Raw genomic sequence first — 24,399 nt, 5'->3', positions numbered from 1 at the left:
AGAAAGGGCAGCTAATCAAATTTTTACTGATATTAATAAGTGGTTCATAGCCAATTCACTGTCATTAAACTTTGAAAAGACCCATTATATGCAGTTCAGAACTTCCAAGAGATTTCCTTCTGGTGTGTGTATAAAATATGATGATGTGGAAATAGGAGAAGTTGAGAGTGTAACATTCCTGGGATTACAACTTGATAATAAATTCAGTTGGGAGCAACATATTAACGAACTACTAAAGTGCCTAAACAAGTCTGTGTTTGCAATGCGAATGATGTCAGACATAGGACGCATAAATACAAAAAACTGGCATATTTTCCTTATTTTTACTCCATTATGTCATATGGTATCATATTTTGGGGTAACTCCACAAACAGAGAAAAAATTTTTAGAGTAAAGAAGCGTATAATAAGAGAAATGAGTAGTGTAAATCCAGCAACATCATGTCGAAACCTATTCAAAGAATTGGGCATATTAACCACAGCTTCTCGGTATATTTATTCCTTAATGAAGTTTGTTGTAAATAATACATGTCTTTTTCCAACGAACTGCTTAGTACACAGTATCAATACTAGGAATAAGAACAATAAACATAAAGATTTAAAATCACTTACTCTTGCCCAGAAAGGAGTCCAGTATTCAGCAACGCATATTTTCAATAAGTTACTAGGAACCATTAAGAGTTTAGTTTCAGACAAAGCACAATTTAAACATAATCCAAAAGAATTTTTGGTGGCCAACTCCTGTTGCATCCATGAGTTTCTCAACAAGTGCAGTAGACCATTTTAATGAAAATTTATTATACTTTAATTTTTGGCAATACTTGGTTGTAACAGCCAAGTGACTACCTACTGCATCAATGATGGATGTATGGAAAGCAGATGTAAGTCTTAAGTCTGCAAATAGTGGAAGTTTAATTTTAAATCTTGTACATAATCTGACTGTTCTTAACTGAGGGTCACTGAAATGAATAACTTACTTTAATTTTTGACAATACTTGGCTGTAATAGCCAAGAAACTAGCAAATGTCTGAATGATGGATTTAATGAAAGCAGAAGTAAGTATTAAACCTGTAAATATTAGAAGTTTAAATATAATTCATGTACATAATTTTACTGTTTATTGACTGAGAAAAGAGAACCAATTGCATGAATATCAAGAGCTCAGATGGAAAACCAGTTCTAAGCAAAGAAGGGAAAGCAGAACGGTGGAAGGAGTATATAGAGGGTCTATACAAGGGCTATGTTCTCGAGGACAATATTATGGAAATGGGAGACGATGTAGAAGAAGATGAAATGGGAGATATGATACTGTGTGAAGAGTTTGACAGAGCACTGAAAGACCTAAGTCGAAACAAGGCCCCGGGAGTAGACAACATTCCATTAGAACTACAGACAGCCTTGGGAGAGCCAGTCCTGACAAAATTCTACCATCTGGTGAGCAAGATGTATGAGACAGGGGAAATTCCCTTAGACTTCAAGAAGAATATAATAATTCCAATCCCAAAGAAATCAGGTATTGACAGATGTGAAAATTACCGAACTATCAGTTTCATAAGCCACTGCTGCAAAATACTAACGCGAATTCTTTACAGACGAATGGAAAAACTGGTAGAAGCCAACCTCGATGATGATCAGTTTGGATTCCGTAGAAATGTTGGAACACGTGAGGCAATACTGACCCTACGACTTATCTTAGAAGAAAGATTAAGGAAAGGCAAACCTACGTTTCTACCATTTGTAGACTTAGAGAAAGCTTTTGACAATGTTGACTGGAATACTCTCAAATTCCGAAGGTGGCAGGGGTAAAATACAGGGAGCGAAAGGCTATTTACAATTGTACAAAAACCAGAGGGCAGTTATAAGAGTCGAGGGACATGAAAGGGAAGCAGCGTTTGGGAAGGGAGTGAGCCTCTCCCCGATGCTATTCAATCTGTATATTGAGCAAGCAGTAAAGGAAACAAAAGAAAAGTTCGGAGTAGGTATTAAAATCCATGGAGAAGAAATAAAAACTTTGAGATTCGCTGATGACACTGTAATTCTTTCAGAAACAGCAAAGGACTTGGAAGAGCAGTTGAACGAAATGGACAGTGTCTTGAAAGGAGGATATAAGCTGAACATCAACAAAGCAAAACAAGGATAATGGAATGTAGTCTAATTAAGTCGGGTGATGCTAAGGGAATTAGATTAGGAAATGAGACACTTAAAGTAGTAAAGGAGTTTTGCTATTTGCGGAGCAAAATAACTGATAATGGTCGAAGTAGAGAGGATATAAAATGTAGACTGGCAATGGCAAGGAAAGCGTTTCTGAAGAAGAGAAATTTGTTAACATCGAGTATTGATTTAAGTGTTAGGAAGTCATTTCTGAAAGTATTTGTATGGAGTGTAACCATGTATGGAATTGAAACGTGGACGATAAATAGTTTGGACAAGAAGAGAATAGAAGCTTTCGAAATCTGGTGCTACAGAAGAATGCTGAAGAGTAGATGGGTAGATCACATAACTAATGAGGAGGTAGTGAATAGAATTGGGGAGAAGAAAAATTTATGGTACAAGTTGAGTAGAAGAAGGGATCGGTTGGTAGGACATGTTCTGAGACATCAAGGGATCACCAATTTAGTATCGGAGGGCAGCGTGGAAGGTAAAAATCGTAGAGGGAGACCAAGAGATGAATACACTACGCAGATTCAGAAGGATGTAGGCTGCAGTAGGTACTGGGAGATGAAGAAGCTTGCACAGGATAGAGTAGCATGGAGAGCTGCATCAAACCAGTTTCAGGACTGAAGACCACAACAACAAATATATTGACTGAGGATCATTAAAATTAATGAAACTCAAGTTTTTCTAATTACATTTTTGTAATGTGTTTATCTGACATGTTCCACACCCAGGAGGATTCCCTCTTTTATGGGTCTAATCAAATCTAATCTTACAGGTCTCGCCAGAAGACGGCAGAGCACGGCGCCAATGGCCACTTACCACTACCGCAGTATTGCTGATCGTTTCGTCAGCAGGTGCCCGGTCCGCCTCTGGTAGCTCGGCGTCAGCTTCTGAAAAGGATTGGAACGTAAGCGTTTACTGCCAGGACACGGCTGTGTCGGTGTCCCCGCGCGACACGTACCCGCGGTCTGCAGGATGGCCGACTGCAGCAGGCTCTTCTCGCGGCGGCACTCCGCCTCCAGACGCTGCCGCTCCTCCGATATGAGGCTCTGCTCCAACTCGCGCGTCCCCTCGTCGGCAGTGGCGCTGGCCGTCTTGTACTCTTCCACCGTCTTCCTGCCGACAAGGTGAGTGTCTCGTGTAGTGGAGCAAAGAGTAGAAGTGTATGGTATCACACGACCATTTCACAGCACTGCATGCAGCTGCAGTGCGTGTCGCATCAGAAGTTACCTCCGCACAGTGAGACACAGTGATATCAATTGTGGAGGGGATGAGGATCCCTGGCACACAGCGGCAGAGACGGTACAGACGCCTTCTATTTTGCCAAGCATTAGAGTGTGCTGTAGCAGACAACGAGGAATAAAATCTCAGCGACACTTAACTACGGCCACGTCACAGCCTGGAGGAGATTGGTTATCCCTCTCCAGCGATCTACATCTACATACATACTCCGCAATCCACCTCGTACCACAACTAGCATATTCTCCCCCTATTCCACTCCCAAACAGAACGAGGGAAAAATGACTGCCTATATACCTCTGTACGAGCCCTAATCTCTCTTATCTTATCTTTGTGGCCTTTCCGCGAAATGTAAGTTGGCGGCAGTAAAATTGTACTGCAGTCAGCCTCAAATGCTGGTTCTCTAAATTTCCTCAGTAGCGATTCACGAAAAGAACTTCTCCTTTCCTTTAGAGACTCCCACCCGAGTTCCTGAAGCATTTCCGTTACACTCGCGTGATGATCAAATCTACCAGTAACAAATCTAGCAGCCCGCCTCTGAATTTCTTCTATGTCCTCCCTCAATCCGACCTGAAAGGGATCCCAAACGCTCGAGCAGTACTCAACAATAGGTCGTATTAGTGTTTTATAAGCGGTCTCCTTTACAGATGAACCACATCTTCCCAAAATTCTACCAATGAACCGAAGACGACTATCCGCCTTCCCCACAACTGCCATTACATGCTTGTCCCACTTCATATCGCCCTGCAATGTTACGCCAAATATTTAATCGACGTGACTGTGTCAAGCGCTACGCTACTAATGGAGTATTCAAACATTACGGGATTCTTTTTACTATTCATCTGTATTAATTTACATTTATCTATATTTAGAGTTAGTTGCCTTTCTTTACATCAGTTAAAAATCCTGCCCAAGTCATCTTGTATCCTCCTACAGTCACCAACGACGACACCTTCCCGTACACCACAGCATCATCAGCAAACAGCCGCACATTGATATCCATCCTATTCAAAAGATCATTTATGTACATTCCTGTGCCATCCATTTCATTTCAGAGTAGCACTTGCAACCTATGTCCTCAATTATTCGCTGGATGTTTACAGTTCCTGTGTTTTTATACATTTCTTACCCTCTACAGCGCCCTCCAGTACCATGGAAGTTATTCCTTAGTGTCTTAACAGATCTCCTACCATCCTGTTCCTTCGTCTTGTCAATGCTTTCCATATATTCCTTCCCTCGCCGACCTTATCAGACCGCCTAATTTTCCACATTGTTCCGTAGCTCACATCTCAAACGCTTTGATTTCACTTCTTTTTCGGCTCCCCACAGTGCATGTTTCACTAACACACAATGCTAAGCTCCAAACGTACATTCTCAAAATTTCCTCCTCAAATTGCCAGCCACTGTGGCCGCGCTGCTGCTGCGGTCGCAGGTTCGATTCCTGCCTCGGGCATGTATGTGTGTGATGTCCTTAGGTTAGTTAGGTTTAAGTAGTTCTAAGTCTTTGGGACTGATGACCTCAGATGGTAAGTCCCATAGTGCTTAGAGCCATTTGAACCATTTGAGCCTCCTCAAATTAAGGCCATGTTGGATAATAGCAGATTCTCTTGGTCAGGAATGTATTTCTTGCCTTTGCTAGTCTGCTTTTTAGTCCTCCTTGCTTCCTCCATTACAGGTTACTTTTGCTTTCAGAGTAGCAGAATTTTTCAACTTCGTCTACTTTGTAGTCATCGATATTCACGTTAAGTTTCTCGCTATTCTCATTTTTTATGTTCCTCATTAATTTTGTTTTCTCCACTTTATTTTCAATCCATATTCTGTACTCATTGAACTGTTCATTCCATTGAACAGATCCTGTAATTCGTCTTCAAATGGTTCAAATGGCTCTGAGCACTATGGGACTTAACATCTATGGTCATCAGTCCCCTAGAACTTAGAACTACTTAAATCTAACTAACCTAAGGACATCACACAACACCCAGCCATCACGAGGCAGAGAAAATCCCTGACCCCGCCGGGAATCGAACCCGGGAACCCGGGCGTGGGAAGCGAGAACGCTACCACACGACCACGAGATGCGGGCAATTCGTCTTCACTTCAATAAGAATAGCAATATCATCAGCAGACGCTTATCATTGGTAGGCTTTCTCTCTGTATCTTAAGCCCACTCTTGATCCTTTCTTTTATTTCCGTCATTGTTTGATGTTTAGATTGAACAGTAGGGGAGAAAGACTACGGCCCTGTCTGACACTCCTTTTAATCCAAGTACTTTCTTCTTGGTCTTCCACTCTTATTGTCCCCTCTTGGTTCTTCCACATATTGTGTATCACCCTTCCTTTCCGGTTTCTTACTTCAATTTTTCTTAGAATTTTTACATGATCATTGCGGCATAATGACATAATGTCGTGTGACGTGGCATGAATGATCAATTCATATTTGAATATGATTTATAACCAAAAATTTTTGAAGACCATAGGATGACAGTTTCGGCTGTCGGGAGCAGTCGTCAATAATAAATAGTTATTGTTGCGATATTGGCTGAAACAATTTTTCCCTAGTCAGAATTCACCCACATGCTTCTTATCCGCAATTTAATGTCCTCAAGCCGTGGTGGTACTAGCTTTCACGTTACTGCTTTATTTGAAACCACTTCATTGGCTCACCTTGGCATCATGTTGATATTTCTGAATACTCGAGAGGATAACCTCTTGCTGTAAACGTAATCACTTACTACCGGCACGCTGTTTAATGCTTCCTCAGAATTCGGATTCATTCCGACCTTTCTTTCCGGATTCACAATTCTCACAGAAGTTAGTATATCTTCTGGAGTAATTGAGGCTAACTCAAAGATGAAATGAATACCTATTACAGTTGCAGTGCAAAACCCGTGGAAGAATCATTCTAAAATTTCTCTTCATGTTAAATTGCTTAAAAAAATTTCTCCATCACCAGCATATCTGCGACCGTTTGTATGCTTAGATCCAAGAGGAGTGGCAAAGAAAAGAATAAGTCGTACTAAACTAAAACAAGTAGCTTGAGTGGGACAGAAAAACATAAAATAACCAATATACAAGTAGGAAGTTCTAAATTATGCATCTCTGAAATCAATATTTGTTGCTAGATAGCATTCAACACTTTGTTGCTCCGCCTGCCTGGAATATACTATTCTGTCTGTATGGATTTAAAAGGACACAGAGTGAGGTGGCATAGTGGCTAACGCAATTCACTCGCATTCAGGTTCAAATCCCCATCCACCCAACTAGATACAGAAGAGAAATTCAGACCTCAGCCAGAATCCAATGGCGACAGTGAAAATTTGTGCTGACCGGGACGCGACCCCAGATTTCCCGCTTTACGCGAGCAGTCACCTGAACCGCTTCGGCTATCCGTTCACGCTTTCCATCCAACCCAAATTCTCCATTTGCAGCACACTTCACATGTATCGTCAAATGTCCGCCAATCTCACTGCACGCAGCTTCGCTTGATTCACGCAGGCATTCGGACGTAGTGTGCATCCGCGCTGAAGGTATCGTTATACACCGTGTAATGGTTCTTTATTTACGTGACCATTACGGCACTCCAACCCCAGTTCTCGATACCTGTAATATCGTACTACTTTTCTGCGAAGTAACAAACATATTTTTGTGACAATATTCACATTTGGTTTTATTAATGTATAGGTACTCCGATGTACCCATATATTGCAGTGATATGGTTATTGTGTGTATTCATTTCTGTGAGACTGTCATAATCTTTGACTTTGTGACCGTTTTGGCGCGAATGCGCACAGAGCAGTCTTTGTTTCACTTTACAGAAGTTAAGTTGTTATTTCGCTTTGTAAAAAGTCTTGTGTTTAGTTAAAGTGGAAATTAAATATGTGAAGATTGATACGAAACTGTTTTCTTGATGATATGACAATTAAGAAGTATATGTGAATTTACAAGAAGTTTAATAAAAATGTGGATCGTGAACACCAAGCCAAAAATTATTTCTACCATACCATTGTTCTGATCTGGGATTGTTTGATCATTATGAATTTCCTGAAAAACGCATTTGTTAGGTCTTCAAATATTGCTAAAATCCAGATCTGGACCTTCTAGCAGTCAAAGTGGAATCACCCTAGAATCAATAAGATGAGCCATAACAACTTCGACGAAATCTACGTGGGAATCCATTCAAGATAAGTGCCAAAATTAATGATTTTTTTACAGTGACTTCATTATTTCCATTCTGACAATACCATCCACAGTCAACCACTTTGTTGTTGCCCGATAAAGCGAACATATGCTGCGAGAGCAACATTACTAATCTGATTTCTAACCTACTTTACAAGTGGTGGTATTGTTAGAACCGTCAAGGCGCATATATATTATATATTACCTTTCTTTCAGAAAGTACAGACAATATATATATACAGGGTGATTCAAAAAGAATACCACAACTTTAGGAATTTAAAACTCTGCAACGACAAAAGGCAGAGCTAAGCACTATCTGTCGGCGAATTAAGGGAGCTATAAAGTTTCATTTAGTTGTACATTTGTTCGATTGAGGCGCTGATGACTAGGCGTCAGCGTCAGTTGATGCTAAGATGGCGACCGCTCAACAGAAAGCTTTTTGTGTTATTGAGTACGGCAGAAGTGAATTGGCTGTTCCCTGAACTCGAACAAGAAGCACAACAATTCATATTTCAGCAGGATGGAGCGCCACCACATTGGCACTTAACTGTCCGTAACTACCTGAACGTCAACTACCCGAGGCGATGGATCGGCCGCCAGGCAGCCCGTGACAGAGCACTTCATCACTGGCCTCCAAGAAGCCCTGATCTTAACTCCTGCGATTTTTCCTTATGGGGGTATGTTAAGGATATGGTGTTTCGGCCACCTCTCCCAGCCACCATTGATGATTTGAAACGAGAAATAACAGCAGCTATCCAAACTGTTACGCCTGATATGCTACAGAGAGTGTGGAACGAGTTGGAGTATCGGGTTGATATTGCTCGTGTGTCTGGAGGGGGCCATATTGAACATCTCTGAACTTGTTTTTGAGTGAAAAAAAAACCTTTTTAAATACTCTTTGTAATGATGTATAACAGAAGGTTATATTATGTTTCTTTCATTAAATACACATTTTTAAAGTTGTGGTATTCTTTTTGAATCACCCTGTATATATATATCAGATCTGACAGCAAAAAAAAAAAAAAAACGATATGTCCACTGCGGAGGCGCACTTCCTCTGCACTCTTGTGGGAGTCAGATGGAAGCTGTGGGCAATGAGGATAATGGACAGTGGACGCTATACTTGTAGTTTGCGACAGTTGAGAATTTGGAATGGACGGAAAGCTTGCTTGGATAGCCGAAGTGGTTAAGGTGACCGGTTGCGTAAAGCGAGAGATCCGAGTTCGAGTCTCGGTCTGGCACAAATTTTCACTTGCGCCATCGGATTTATTTCAGTGCCCGACTACAGGTGATGTCTGAATTTCTCTTACATCATACTGTATATACACGTAAGTGACAAAGTCACGAGATAGCGAATTGCACGTATACAGATAGCGGTAATATCGCGTACACAAAATATAAAATAGCAGTGCATTAGTGGGACCGTCATTTGTACTCAGGTGACTCGTGCAAAAGTTTGCGAAGTGATGTGGCCTCACGACGGGAATTAACAGACTTTCACTGTGGAATGGTACTTGGAGCTAGACGCAGGGACATTCCATTTCGGAAATCGTTAAGTAATTCAACGTTCCAAGACCCATAGTGCCAACAGTGTGGCGAGAATACCAAGTTCAGGCATTACCCCTCACCACTGGCTACGCAGTGTTCGCCGGCCTTCACTTTACGACCGAGAGCAGCGACGTTTGCGTAGAATTGTTAGTGCTAATATGGTTCAAATGGCTCTGAGCACTATGGGACTCAACTGCTGTGGTCATCAGTCCCCTAGAACTTAGAACTACTTAAACCTAACTAACCTAAGGACATCACACATATCCATGCCCGAGGCAGGATTCGAACCTGCGACCGTAGTGGTCGTGCGGTTCCAGACTGTAGCGCCTTTAACCGCTCGGCCACTCCGGCCGGCGTTAGTGCTAATAGACAAGCAACACTGCTGGAAATAACTGCTGAAATCAACGTGGGACGTACGACGAGCGTATCCGTTAGGACAGTGCGGCGAAATCTGGCGTCATTGGATTATGGCAGCAGACGACCGACTCGAGTGACTCTGCTAACAGCACATCTCCTTCAGCGCCTTTTCTGGACTCGTGACCATATCGGTCGGGCCCTAGACGGCTGGACAGCCATGGCCTGGTCAGATGAGTCTCAGTTTGAGCTGGTAACAGCTGATGGTAGGGTTCGAAGGTGGCTCAGACCCCACGAAGCTATGGACGCAAGTTTTCAACACGGCACTTTGCAAGCTTTTGGTGGCTCCATAATGCGTTTTAAATAGAATGGACAGGGTCCTCTGGTCAAACTGAACCGATCATTGACTTGAAATGGCTATGTTCGGCTACTTGGAGACCGTTCGTAATTTGCAGCCTTTCACGGACTTCATATTCCCAAACAGCGGGCGAATTCTTATGGATGACAATGTGTCATGCCACCGAGCCACAATTGTTTGCGATTGGTTTGAAGAACAATCTGGACAGTTCGAACAGATGATTTGGCCACCCAGCTCGCCGGACATGAATGCCATAGAACATTTATGCGGCATAATCAAGAGGTTGGATCGTGCACAAAATCTTGCACGGCCATCACTTCCGCAATATAAACTGCTGTAGAGGCAGCATCTCTCAATATTTATGCAGGGGACTTCCAACGACTTGTGGAGACCACGCCACGTCGAGTTGCTGCACTACGAGGGGCAAAAGTAAGTCCGGCACGATGTCATGAGATATCCCATGGCTTTTATCAACTCAGTAAGCATGCAGCTGCTGCATCAAAAAGTGGTGTCTGTTATTTCGACCACTTCGCTTCAGCAAAATGCGGAGATGGCTGTTTGGAAATTGCAATGCTGATTTACTTCAGTGTCCTTATCAAACCCGATTTTGTGTTCTATCTAGTTGTATGTAGCATTTTCCTTCTTTTCCTGCTTTCTTTGAGTGTGTGCTTTAGTTTTCTTAGGTTTGTCCACATTCGTTCCTTTTAATGTGTGTCAGGGCGCTGATGACCTCGATGTTGAGCGCCCATAAGTCCCAACACACCACCACCACCACTACCATCTACACTACTGGCCATTAAAATTGCTACACCAATAAGAAATGCAGATGATAAACGGGTATTCATTGGACAAATATATTATACTAGAACTGACATGTGATTACACTTTCACGCAATTTGGGTGCATAGATACTGAGAAATCAGTACCCAGAACAACCACCTCTGGCCGCAATAACGGCCCTGATACGCCTGGGCATTGAGTCAAACAGAGCTGGGATGGCGTGTACAAGTATAGCTGCCCATGCAGCTTCAACACGATACCACAGTTCATCAAGAGTAGTGACTGGCATATTGTGACGAGCCAGTTACTCGGCCACCATTGACCGGCGTTTTCAATTGGTGAAAGATATGGAGAATGTGCTGGCCAGGGCAGCAGTCGAACATTTTCTGTATCCAGAAAGGCCCCTACAGGACCTGCAACATGAGGTCGTGCATTATCCTGCTGAAATGTAGGGTTTCGCAGGGATTGAATGAAGGATAGAGCTACGGGTCGTAACACATCTGAAATGTAACGTCCACTTTTCAAAGTGCCGTCAATGCGAACAAGAGGTGACCGAGACGTGTAACCAGTGGCACCCCATACCATCACGCCAGGTGATACGCCAGTATGGCGAGGATGAGTACATGCTTCCAATGTGCGTTCACCGCGATGTCGCCAAACACGGATGCGACCATCATGATGCTGTAAACAGAACCTGGATTCATCCGAAAAAATGACGTTTTGCCATTGGTGCACTGAGGTTCGATGTTGAGTACACCATCGCAGGCGCTCCGGTCTGTGATGCAGCGTCAAGGGTAACCGCAGCCATGGTCTCCGAGCTGATAGTCCATGCTGCAGCAAACGTCGTCGAACTGTTCCTGCATGTGGTTGTTGTCTTGCAAACGTCCCCATCTGTTGACTCAGGGATCGAGACGTGGCTGCACGATCCGTTACAGCCATGCGGATAAGATGCCTGTCATCTCGACTGCTAGTGATACGAGGCCGTTGGGATCCAGCACTGCGTCCCGTATTACCCTCCTGAACCTATCGATTTCATATTCTGCTAACAGTCATTGGATCTAGACCAACGCGAGCAGTAATGTCGCGATACGATAAACCGCACTCACTATAGGCTACAATGCGACCTTTATCAAAGTCGGAAACGGGATGGTACTCGTTTCTCCTCCTCACACGAGACATCACAACAACGTTTCATCAGGCAACGCCGGTCAACTGCTGTTTGTGTATGAGAAATCGGTTGGAAACGTTCCTCATGTCAGCACGTTGTAGGTGTCGCCACCAGCGCCAACCTTGTGCGAATGCTCTGAAAAGCTAATCATGTGCGTTTCACAGCATCTTATTCCTGTCGGTTAAATTTCGCGTCTGTAGCACGTCATCTTCGTGCAGTGTAGTCGTCAGAACATTAAACTCTAATCTTCCTTTCTGATGTTAAGAAGGTCTTTGATGAGATGTAACAAAGTTATTATTGATACCCGTCAAGTTTGTTTTACTGTTGTATGGTTCCAGGAGGAGCTCTGTTATTTGTAAATTAATACACTTTTTATTAAAAAATCATACGCATAATTAAAATCGAATATATTAGTTGCAAAACTGTAACTTAGGAAGAGAGGCAACATGTAAATCAAATTTACTGACGTTTCTTCTATTATACTGGAAGCTGGACATACTTATCCTGGTCCATGTCACCTCCTCATTACAATAGCCTGTCTATACTTCATAATATGATCATGAATATTTTATAAGCTTATTACATTTGTTCACTAGATGTAATAGAAATATTTTTAAGTTTTGCTATTTAAGGCAACCGATACTTCAATATATAATTAAAGGTGACTCTAACACTGAAAAGCCTTACGATATGCTGCCATGGAGTAACACAGTACCGTTAAAGTAACATTTAGGATTGTCATAAAAAATGAAAATTAGAGCCAGAATTAAGAAGACAAGAAACCCATCGGAACACTTACTTCAAAACCTCTTCCATGATTTGTGCTTCTTCTGCAGGCAATTTTGTTTCGTCATCGGGTAAATACGATTGTGGAGTGATGCCATATTTTTGCTGAATCATCTCCAATGCTTGTAATTGTAACTCCAAATTCTTCTGTATCATCATTCGTTTGAAGATTTCGTAATCGTTGGCAGCCCACACTTGTTCAAAAAGGCTCTAAAACAGAAACGTGAACGTCTCTTCCATCTTACAGATCTACATTATGATTGTATATATTATTTGAGAGTTACTTTTCTTTACGAAGCTCAGACCTCGTGGAAGTTCACTTTTCCGATATTCCTCTGACCGCAAGCTTCTTCGAATTGTTCTGGAGTAATACCAATATCTTCCATGTGACTTTGGAGCATAACATCTACCTGAAAGCACACAGTTAGCTAATTTCACTTTATATAAATTACTAGCTACACAATTATAGAAATGAATTAGTTTCCATTATTTTGATAGTTCGTCCTAAAGAAGTATAAAGGTAAATACAGTTACCTACAGTGGGACTATAGTTGTATGCATACTTTATCGATGTTATTTCTGGTTGATCACGCTTGAAATAGATTAATGGTCATTCTTATGTGTGGGTTAGCAGCCATTATAACAACTTAAAAAAAGTCTTTTCTGATTTTGTTCTTTAATGGCTTTTTGAAAGCCTGCGACTGTGAAAACGGAGGTTTTTTTTTTTTTACAGATAAGTTTTCTGCTACAAGTCACGATTTTCTTTTACTAATATTTTGCACGACGCGTTTTGAGAAATGATTCCCGTTTTTAAGTGTGTTTTCTCTTTGTACTATGTCATTTTCACGTAATGTTTTAGATGTGTGAGGTTCTGCTTTACTTTGTTGACTTAACTGCAATATATATAAAAAATGATTGACTGATATGGTGCTGCAGCTTCAGTCAACGTGGTTTTGCTACGGAGGGGTAAAGCAAGGAGAAACTAGAGACGTCATTTTTCCCCTGAGCATGCTGCTCCACTGTATGGTTAAACGATGGTAGCATCATCTTGTGAAAAATATGCTGAAATAAAATAGTCCCCAGTTTGGATCTCCGGGCGAGGACTACTCAGAAGGATGTTGTTATCAGGAAAAACGAAACTGGCATTGTTGGGATAGGAATGCGGAATATTAGATACTTGAAGTGGATTATCTGTAAGCGAAACAAAGACGTAAAAGCGTAACCAGTAAGGAGAAGTGTGGCGCTCTTAACATCAGGGTTGGGAAAGCGTCAGTAGAAGGAGAAACGGTAATGTTCTCCTATCTAGGAATTGAGGTTAGAAAATATGGCTGGAGGAAATGAGACATCATAAGCAGGAGCAGGCGAAGGCGCCGGCAAAGACATACGTTGGTATCAAATATTAATTCGGAGTTGAGGAAGAGATTCCTGGAAAAGCATATCTGAATCTCAGCAATGTATGGAAGTAAAATACAGATCACATGAACTCTTCGTATAAGAAACTGCAAATATTTGACATTTGACGTTACCCAAGGGTGATAAAATTAAGTAGACAGATATAGTATAATTTGAAGGGATTGGCCTTAGTAACTTGGTTGCCTATTTTGCATACTATTACGATCGCTCTCGTTTTTATGGAACTTATTTTAATAATAAACTAATTAAATCATGAATCCATATCGTATCAAAAGGGAAATTGTTCAGTTATACGAGGGTCACTCAATAATTAAAGAGACCAATTGGTCTGGAGAAAAAAATGTTAGTAGGGCATGTTTAGTACTTTTATGGCTTTAAGTTGGAATCACTGGAATGAGCCCTGACCAACTGATATATCAAAATTGTTTTCTTTATAACCTCAAAAATACATTTCAAGATGGCGAGTTGAACAACGTTCTGTTATTCGTTTTTTACTTGCTGAAGGCGAGAAACTAGTGCCTATTTACTGTAGAATGCCTAAAACTTATGGTGAAGGTTGTATGAATCGTGCAAGTTTTTACATGTGGGTAGAGAAGTTCAAAAATGGTCTCGACTCAGTGACTGACGAACACCGTTCTGGCCGACCAGTTGCAGTTTCAACTCGGTCACTTGAAAGTGGAACTGATGACGTTATTCGTGCCGACCGCCGTGTGACTGGGGAAATGGAATAAAAAAGCTTGTAGCTCATTGGAACAAGTGCATAAATGTTCAAGGTGATATGTTGAAAAGTAGAAAAAGCGTTGTTTTGTAATAATAAACGCTTTTTTGTCCAGACTAATTTATCTCGTTAGTTATTGAATGACTCTCGTAGTACGACGCAAGCTGTTCGCTTTTGTGATGATTTGTCAAAAACGAATTTTATTTAAGTTCGTCGTTTAAGAATTCGACATGACTAAGATCCTTAGATTCAAGTGATATTTATTTATTTATTGGTGCGGTAAATCTTATATACATGCAATGTATTACAGACGATAGACATATTTTACAGTATAACAGTATTAGGCAAAAGTTTGTTACTCATATAATCTGACAAACTGTAAAAAAAATTCTTAAATAAAAAAATTTTGCATCTTTTTTGAGTGCATTTATGTGTTTGGTATTCTTAGTAGTTTCTGGCAGCTTATTGTAAATTGCTGTACCAGAGAGAGAAGCACAATTTTGAGATAGACTTTTGCTGGAATAATTTACATTGATATTTTCCTTACCCTAGTATGTTGCTCATGCACAGCAGTGTTTTGGATAAAGAGATTCTCTTTCTTCGTCATACTCTTTTTTACAAAGAGCACAATCTCTAGTCTATAAATACAAGGACGAGGGAGACTATTTAAATCTCTGAAGAAGGCTTACAGGAACTTCCGTTGTTGCTTTTTATGTTATTCGGATTATTCTTTTTTGTTTTCTGAATGTTGTTATAGCAGGAGGAAAATTTTCCCAAAAGATAACACCATATCTTAATAGTGAGTGTATCCGATAAAAATACACGCTTTTACTGTTTCAAGAGTTTTATTTCTCTATAGTACTTTGATTACATATGTTAATTTAGAGAGTTGGTAGTTTAAGGATGTTATGCGAGAGCTTCACTGCTTACACGCAAACGCATAAAAACTTTGCCACAGAGACATTCTGAATTCTGTGGTTGTTAATGTGAATCGGTGGCTTTTCAGTATATTGATTTTGGTGGGGCTGAAAGTTTTTTGTGGTTTTAAGACGAGCCTGTTTCTATAGAGCCATTGGAACTTCATCTGTGATGACACCTTCAGCAATGGTAAGATCTTTACTATTTTTCGCATAATAAGGAGACTGGTCTCATCTGAAAATAGTACTGCTTCTGCATTCTTTACGCACGAGGGAAGATTATTAACACATGAGAGTAGATTATTAATGCATACTAGAAAAAGAAATGGTCCTGGATAGAGCCCTGTGGTACACCATGTGAAGATGGCACTAAAAGGTAGCTGTGTATAGTGTTATCGTGTCTGTGTCTGACTTCTGTAACCTGAGATTGATCACTTAAGTCGGATTTCAGCCACTCATTTGGCAGACCTCACACACCATAACACTCAAGTTTTTTTAAGAGTGTAGGATGATCTATAACACCAAAAGCGCCTGTTAAATCTAAGAAAATACCTGAAATTTTGGATTGATTGTGAACTGCACTTAAGATGTGGTTGACAAGATGAAAAGTAGCAGTCTCAGTGTAATGTTGTGCTCTGAAACCATGCTGGCATACTGATTAGCATGTTAATAATGACGTGAGCCGGAGTAATTAGGACACAAGATGAGTCAGTTAGGTGTGACTGAGTGTTACAAGCAGTAGAGGATTGTAGATACCAGTAACAAACGAGTATTTGGTGCAATGTGCAACAACATATTACCTATCGCGGTGCTTGACTACAGTGTTATAATGACTTATGTTTGGATTACACATTTTTCAAGATCAGATATCTTTCAGCAAAGAAAACCTAGTCTTGGGAAAGTCTTTTGGCAATGAAATCAAGGAAAAAATATGTGCTCTCTAAATAAACCGTCATGTGGTGGTGCGTAATAAGCAATGTCGGCAGACTGATGTAACGTTATTGTTCCTTACCAAGTCTTTGTATTCATCGTGAACCTTTCGATATTCTTCTTCATGCTCTGCGTCTCCTGTGTCGAAAACTGTAACAAGCAGAATGCCTCAGTTGCAATTCCCTAATTATCAACTGTCATGTATAAGCACAACACAAAAATTACTTATAATACTAGTCATAAATACGTACTTTAAAGTGATGTCTATTGCAGTCATGTTTGCTGCGCATTACGAACGGAAACAATTCCGATATTACTAAGAAATCGACTCATCTGTTTTCTGTTATTGTCCATTCTGTCAGTGAGGACGGCAAAGGTAAGTATCTCTGTTAGTCCCTCATATTTCCCCCTTTATATGCAGTTTTGTGTCAACTTTTACTTCATACTAAATCGAAACATTTATTGGTTCATGGATAAATGTTAACTGCAAGTTAAACAATGACGATTTGGTAGTATAGGTTTAGCTTACTAATCAAAAGATTAAGTTTCACACGATTTTTTTTTCTTACACAGCGTGGGTTTCACCTCTGGGGGACTTCACGTATTTGAAAAAGGCTGAACTGCAAAGCTCCATCTAATATTAAAAATCTCCAGGCTGACAGGCTGTGGTCGATATGTAAAACTTTCTTCTGACATTTCGTCTCCGCTTGCAGGGACATCCTCAGATGCGAAGCGGCGAACTACATTCAGAACGCGAGAAAGCACGGAACATATTGTTTAGACGACGCCACGGTCGAACACTTGATGCCGGCTAGGAGACTATTTCTGGTAGATCCCACATTCTCGATTCAAAAGTACTCGATCGTCATTCTGTCGATGCAAAGTTGACACACTTTTTATCTAATTTGACACCTTCCTCTTTTCTGTTAAAATTATTACAGTGTCTGTAAATCTCAACAGGCTCTCTGAACAACGGGCACTGCAGACTGCCATTAAAATACCAGATAGATGGTATCGCTATGTTGATACTTCTGTAGGTCGGACACGAAGTGCAGAAGAGTTGGATGCCTTCTTGGAACATCTTAATAGTATCAACAAAAAGTCCAGTCTGCTATGGAGACGGAAACTAACGGGCAACTCAATTTTTTGGATTGGACTGCAATCAAACGTGTGGACGGTATGTTGGGCCATAAGGAATATAGAAAAGCCACACGTACCGATCGTTACCTTCATAAAGATTCTAGCCCAGACAAAAAAAGAGGTGTTACTAAAACCTTGGTGGACGGAGCCTTCAGAATTTATGAACCGTTTTATTTACAAGACGAGCTCAACCACCTACGTTTGACCTTTAAGAAGAAGGGTTATTCTAACAATATACAGATCGAGCTCTTCTCACCAGCGAGAGAATCAGGATCAACGAGGAAGAACGGCCTCCCAACGTAAAAGTTTTTCTTCCGTTTATTAGTAAGACCACACATCGCATTGGGAAAGTCTTTGGCAAGTACAGAGTTGAAACTATTTTCAGGCCCAGCAAGAAGCTAAAAGAGCATTTAAGAACAGCAAAGATTATAAGACACCATTTGGTTTATATAAAATTCCTTGTAGTTTTGGGCTAGTGTATATTGTTACCACGAAAACAAGTGTTAATACGTTTTTAGTGGGACATCAGAGGAATTGATGTCTGGGACATAAATCTGCCGTAGCGGATCATGTTTACAAAGAGGGTAATCATGAAATAAAATTCACTGAGACGAACGTCATATCTAGGACATAGCATTAGTATGCGCTTGTTTAGATAAGCTATTGAGATTTAAACACCATGATCATTTTAACAGAAAATAGGAAGGTGTTAAATTAGAAAATATATGGATTCGACTTTGCACTGACAGACTGAGGATCGATTACTTTCACTTGAGAATGTTGGCACTACCAAAGATAGTGTCTTAGCTGACGTCACGTGACGCCTCTATACTGCATATACATTGAGGTGACAAAAGTCAGCCGGCCATTGTGGCCGACCGGTTCTAGGCGCTCCAGTCCGAGAACCGCACTGCTGCTACGGTCGCAGGTTCGAATCCTGCCCCGGGCATGGATGTGTGTGATGTCCGTAGGTTAGTTAGGTTTAAGTAGTTCTAAGTCTAGGGGAGTGATGACATCAGATGTTAAGTCCTATAGTGCTTAGAGCCATTTGAACCATTTTTTGACAAAAGTTACGGGACACCACTTAATATCGTGTCGGACATCCTTTCTACATCTACATCTACATTTATACTCCGCAAGCCACCCAACGGTGTGTGGCGGAGGGCACTTTACGTGCCACTGTCATTACCTCCCTTTCCTGTTCCAGTCGCGTATGGTTCGCTGTCTGAAAGCCTCCGTGCACGCTCTAATCTCTCTAATTTTACATTCGTGATCTCCTCGGGAGGTATAAGTAGGGGGAAGTAATATATTCGATACCTCATCCAGAAACGCACCCTCTCGAAACCTGGCGAGCAAGCTACACCGCGATGCAGAGCGCCTCTCTTGCAGAGTCTGCCACATGAGTTTGTTAAACATCTCCGTAACGCTATCACGGTTACCAAATAACCCTGTGACGAAACGCGCCGCTCTTCTTTGGATCTTCTCTATCTCCTCCGTCAACCCGATCTGGTACGGATCCCACACTGATGAGCAATACTCAAGTATAGGTCGAACGAGTGTTTTGTAAGCCACCTCCTTTGTTGATGGACTACATTTTCTAAGGACTCTCCCAATGAATCTCAACCTGGTACCCGCCTTACCAACAATTAATTTTATATGATCATTCCACTTCAAATCGTTCCGCACGCATACTCCCAGATATTTTACAGAAGTAACTGCTACCAGTGTTTGTTCCGCTATCATATAATCATATAATAAAGGATCCTTCTTTCTATGTATTCGCAATACATTACATTTGTCTATGTTAAGGGTCAGTTGCCACTCCCTGCACCAAGTGACTACCCGCAGCAGATCTTCCTGCATTTCGCTGCAATTTTCTAATGCTGCAACTTCTCTGTATACTACAGCATCATCCGCGAAAAGCCGCATGGAACTTCCGACACTATCTACTAGGTCATTTATATATATTGTCCCGGCATAGTCCAGCAGCTCGATGTGGTGTGGACTCAACAAGCTATTCGGAGTCACCTGCAGAAATATCGAGCCACGATGCCTCTAATGCCTTCCATAACTGCGAACGTGCTGCCGGTGCAGCATACTGACCTCTCGATTACGTCCCATAAATGTTCGATGGCACTCATGTCTGGCGATCTGACAGGCCAAATGCCAAATCACTCGCACGAAGTGTCCAAAACGTTCTTCAAACCAGTCGCGAACAATTGTGGCCCGGCGACGTGGCGCATTGTCATCCGTCAAAATTTCATCTTTGTTTGGGTGTATGAAGTCCATGAATAACTGAAAATGGTCTCTGACAAGGGAACCTCCCCATCGCACCCCCCTCAGATTTAGTTATAAGTTGGCACAGTGGATAGGCCTTGAAAAACTGAACACAGACCAATCGAGAAAACAGGAAGAAGTTGTGTGCAACTATGAAAAAAATAAGCAAAATATACAAACTGAGTAGTCCATGCGCTAGATAGGCAACAAGGATGGTGTAAGCTCAAGAGCGCCGTGGTCCCGTGGTTAGCCTGAGCAGCTGCGGAACGAGAGGTCTTTGGTTCAAGTCTTCCCTCGAGCGAAAAGTTTAATTAGACAATTATCAAGTTCAGGCACTCGCACATAATCAACTTCCCTCTCCAAAATTCCAGGACATGTTCAGATTTGCTTGAAAATGCAGGATGTGACGGTCTACACACGGAAAAATTTGAAAACGTTAAAAACATATATTTTCACAGAGCACAGGGAAAACTGCGCGACTGTGAAACTGTTGCATTCATTTGTTGCAGTTTATGTGACCCACTCTTATCTTTTCATCACTTTTTTGGGAGTGATTATCACATACACAAGAAAACCAAAATCGGGCAAGGTAGAAGAATCTTTTTACCCATTCGCTAAGTGTACAAGTTAGGTTGGTGGACAATATATTCCTGTCATGTGACGCACATGCAGTCACCAGTGCCGTATAGAATATATCAGACGTGTTTTCCTGTGGAGGAATCGGTTGACCTATGACGTTGCGAGCAAATGTTTTCGGTTTCCATTGGAGAGGCACGTCCTTTCGTCTACTAATCGCACGGTTTTGCGCTGCGGTCGCAAAACACAGACACTAAGCTTATTACAGTGAACAGAGACGTCAATGAACGAACGGATAGATCATAACTCTGCGAAAAAAAAGAAAGTAAACTTTTCACTCGAGGGAAGACTTGAACGAAGGACCTCTAGTTCCGCAGCAGCTCACGCTAACCACGTGACCATGGCGCTCCTGAGCTCACGCTATCCTTGTGTTGCCTATCCTGCGCATTGACTACTCAGTTTGTATATTTTGCTTATTTTTTCATAGTTCCACACAACTTCTTCCTGTTTTCTCGATTGGTCTGTGTTCAGTTTTTCAAGGCCTATCCACTGTGCCAACTTATAACTAAATCTGAGGGGGGTGCGATGGGGAGGTTCCCTTGTGAGTTGCCGAACATTAACATTTCCGGTCAATGATCGGTTCAGTTGGACTAGAGGACCCAGTTCATTCCATGTAAACACTGCCCACATCGTAATGGAGTCACCACTTGCTTGAACAGTGCCTTTGTAAGTGTATTGTCATATCACCGGCTTATTTGTGGAGTATCTTTGCGGGCAGCCGCGTCTGCAGTCGAGCGCGAGACACGGAACTGTGATGTTGTGTAGTGTGTAGCTCTGCACGTGAAGACATTGGCTCTGAGCACTATGGGACTCAACATCTTAGGTCATAAGTCCCCTAGAACTTAGAACTACTTAAACCTAACTAACCTAAGGCCATCACACACACCCATGCCCGAGGCGGGATTCGAACCCGCGACCGTAGCAGTCCCGCGGCTCCGGACTGCAGCGCCAGAACCGCTAGACCACCGCGGCCTGCGTGAAGACATTGTTAGCATTGAAGTTGAAGTGTTGCTATAAGTGTTATTACAGTAAGGTGATAAAATAAGTAAATGATTCAGAGGAAAGTGCGTCAAGAAGTAATTTAAAAATGAGCAGTCCTGCTGATAACGTATTTGTGTATCCTCTCGTTGCGTGTCGTACCGCACAGTATCAATCATCCGCGCCGTGTTCGGTCTCTCAGAATGAACTAATGTGAATTAGCAAAAATTAGTTACCACAAATAGTACAAACAAGTGCGAGTGTCTTGTAGCGAGCGTGAGGACGTGCGTTCGATCATCGCGTTTCCGAATTATCAACAATCAGTCGCGCCGCGACGGTTACGCGCAAGCTCGTACAACTCAGAACTGTGAACTGTAAATTTAACTTTGTGAACAGTATTAAAATATTATTACTAGTGTCAAGGAGGATTGGTACCAAATATCTGTATGCGTGACGAGCGTAAGAACTTTCGTTCGATTATTCGGTTTCCGCATCGTCAACAATCACACGCGTCGTGTCGGTTACGCGTACGCTCGTCTGAATGATATTTTGTGGACTGTTAATCAACCATTAATTGGGATAACACTTCTGAATTAGAATGTAAACAGTGCAACCTGCGACTTCCTTTTATCGTCTCAAAATATAGTTGTTCATAGCAGACGTCGAACAGTGTTGTGTTTTAACGTTGAGTGGCCCCTCTAGACCAGCTTGCATAATTCGATAGATAATTTCAGGCAAGCCAGCAGCAGTGTGGAGTAGAACAGCACGACCGCCGCGGGATTACCAGGTACGTGGTGTGGACAGGGCGCACGGTCCAGAAGTGAAAAAAGTTTAAAAGTACCGCACCCATTTGTACCCCCGGGCGTGTTACACCTTGTTGACAGCTTGGGTCTGTGGCTTCCTGGGGTCTGCGCCACAGTCGAATCCTAGCATCAGCCCTTCCCAACTGAAACTGGGAATCGTCTAGGGTCCAACCGATATAGTCAAGAGGTCAGGATAGGCGCTGCACGCGTTGTCGTGTGTCGTGCTGTTAGGAACGCCACTTGCGTCGGTCGCCTGCTGCCATGGTCCATTAATGCCAGTTTTCACCGTATTGCCCCAAAGAATACGTTCGTCGTACGTCCCACATGGATTACTTCGGTTATTTCATGCAGCGTTGCTTATCTGTTATCACCGACAACTCTACGTAAATTCCGAAATGGAATACCCCCTGTGTCTAGCCCCAACCACCATTCCGTGTTAAAAGTCTGCTAATTTCCGTCGTGTGACGTAATCTCGTCGGAAACCTTTTCACATGAATTATGTGAGTACAAATGACAGCTCCGACAATGTATTGCCTTTTATACCTCGTGTACGCGACACTACCGATATTTATATATGTGCAAACGCTGTCCCATGAGTTTTATCACTCAGTATACAGGGTGGTCCATTGATCGTGACCGGGACAAATATCTCACGAAATAAGCGTCAAACGAAAAAACTCCAAAGAACGAAACTTGTCTAGCTTGAAGGGGGAAACCAGATGGCGCTATGGTTGGCCCGCTGGATGGCGCTGCCATAGGTCAAACGGATATCAACTACGTTTTTTTTTTTTTAATAGGAACATCCATTTTTAGTTGTACCACTTCTTTCGCTTTGTGATAGATGGCGCTGTAATAGTCACAAACATATGGCTCACAATTTTAGAAGAACAGTTGGTAACAGGTAGGTTTTTTTTTAAATTAAAATGCAGACCGTACTACGTTTGAACATTTTATTTCGGTTGTTCCAATGTGATACATGTACCTTTGTGAACTTATCATTTCTGAGAACGCATACTGTTACAGCGTGATTACCCGTAAATACCACATTAATGCAATAAATGCTCAAAATTATGTCCGTCAATTTCAATGCATTTGGCAATACGTGTAACGACATTCCTCTCAACAGCGAGTAGTTCGCCTTCCGTAATGTTCGCACATGCATTGACAATGCGCTGACGCATGTTTTCTGGCGTTGTCGGTGGTTCACGATAGCAAATATCCTTCAACTTTCCCCACAGAAAGAAATCCGGAGACGTCAGATCCGGTGAACGTGCGGGACGTGGTATGTTGCTTCGACGACCAATCCACCTGTCATGAAATATGCTATTCAATACCGCTTCAGCCTCACACCAGCTATGTGCCGGACATCCATCATGTTGGAAGTACATCACCATTCTGTCATGCAGTGATACATCTTGTAGTAACATCGGTAGAACATTACGTGGGAAATCATCATACATTGCACCATTTAGATTGCCATCGATACAATGGGGGCCAATTATCCTTCCTCCCATATAGCCGCACCATACATTAACGTGCCAAGGTCGCTGATGTTCCACTTGTCGCAGCAATCGTGGATTTTCCGTTGCCCAATAGTGCATACTATGCCGGTTTACGTTACCGCTGTTGGTGAATGACGCTTCGTCGCTAAATAGAACGTTTTCAAAAAATCTGTCATCGTTCCGTAATTTCTCTTGACCCCAGTGGCAGAACTGCACACGACGTTCAAAGTCGTCGCCATGCAATTCCTGGTGCATAGAAATATGGTACGGGTGCAATCGATGTTGATGTAGCATTCTCAACACCGATGTTTTTGAGATTTCCGATTCTCGCGCAATTTGTCTGCTACTGATGTGCGGATTAGCCGCGACAGCAGCAAAAACACCCACTTGGGCATCATCATTTGTTGCACGTCGTGGTTGACGTTTCACATGTGGCTGAACTCTTCCTGTTTCCTTAAACAACGTAACTATCCGGTGAACGGTCCGGACACTTGGATGATGTCGTCCAGGATACCGAGCAG

At 42.0% G+C, this 24,399-nt stretch overlaps 1 protein-coding gene across 2 annotated transcripts in view; it reads right to left on the bottom strand.

Moving 5' to 3' along the window:
• The window catches only part of LOC126259900 (cilia- and flagella-associated protein 36), a 140,474-nt gene that overhangs the window by 13,515 nt on the left and 102,560 nt on the right, over positions 1–24,399 (bottom strand). The window contains exons 2-6 of one of the 2 annotated variants that reach the window (XM_049956982.1): positions 16,625–16,692; positions 12,870–12,974; positions 12,578–12,774; positions 3,118–3,272; positions 2,976–3,046 (exon numbers count right to left, since the gene is read on the bottom strand). In XM_049956982.1, coding sequence (XP_049812939.1) covers positions 2,976–3,046; positions 3,118–3,272; positions 12,578–12,774; positions 12,870–12,974; positions 16,625–16,692 — 596 coding nt within the window. The remainder of the gene's footprint in view (positions 1–2,975; positions 3,047–3,117; positions 3,273–12,577; positions 12,775–12,869; positions 12,975–16,624; positions 16,693–24,399) is intronic. The other variant, XM_049956983.1, reaches the window with a different exon arrangement.

Source organism: Schistocerca nitens, chromosome 5 (genome assembly GCF_023898315.1).
Source record: "Schistocerca nitens isolate TAMUIC-IGC-003100 chromosome 5, iqSchNite1.1, whole genome shotgun sequence".
In the NCBI taxonomy this organism is placed as follows: Eukaryota; Metazoa; Arthropoda; class Insecta; order Orthoptera; family Acrididae; genus Schistocerca; species Schistocerca nitens.
Note: the sequence above shows the minus strand (reverse complement) of the source record. Positions and strands in the feature narration are given on the sequence as shown.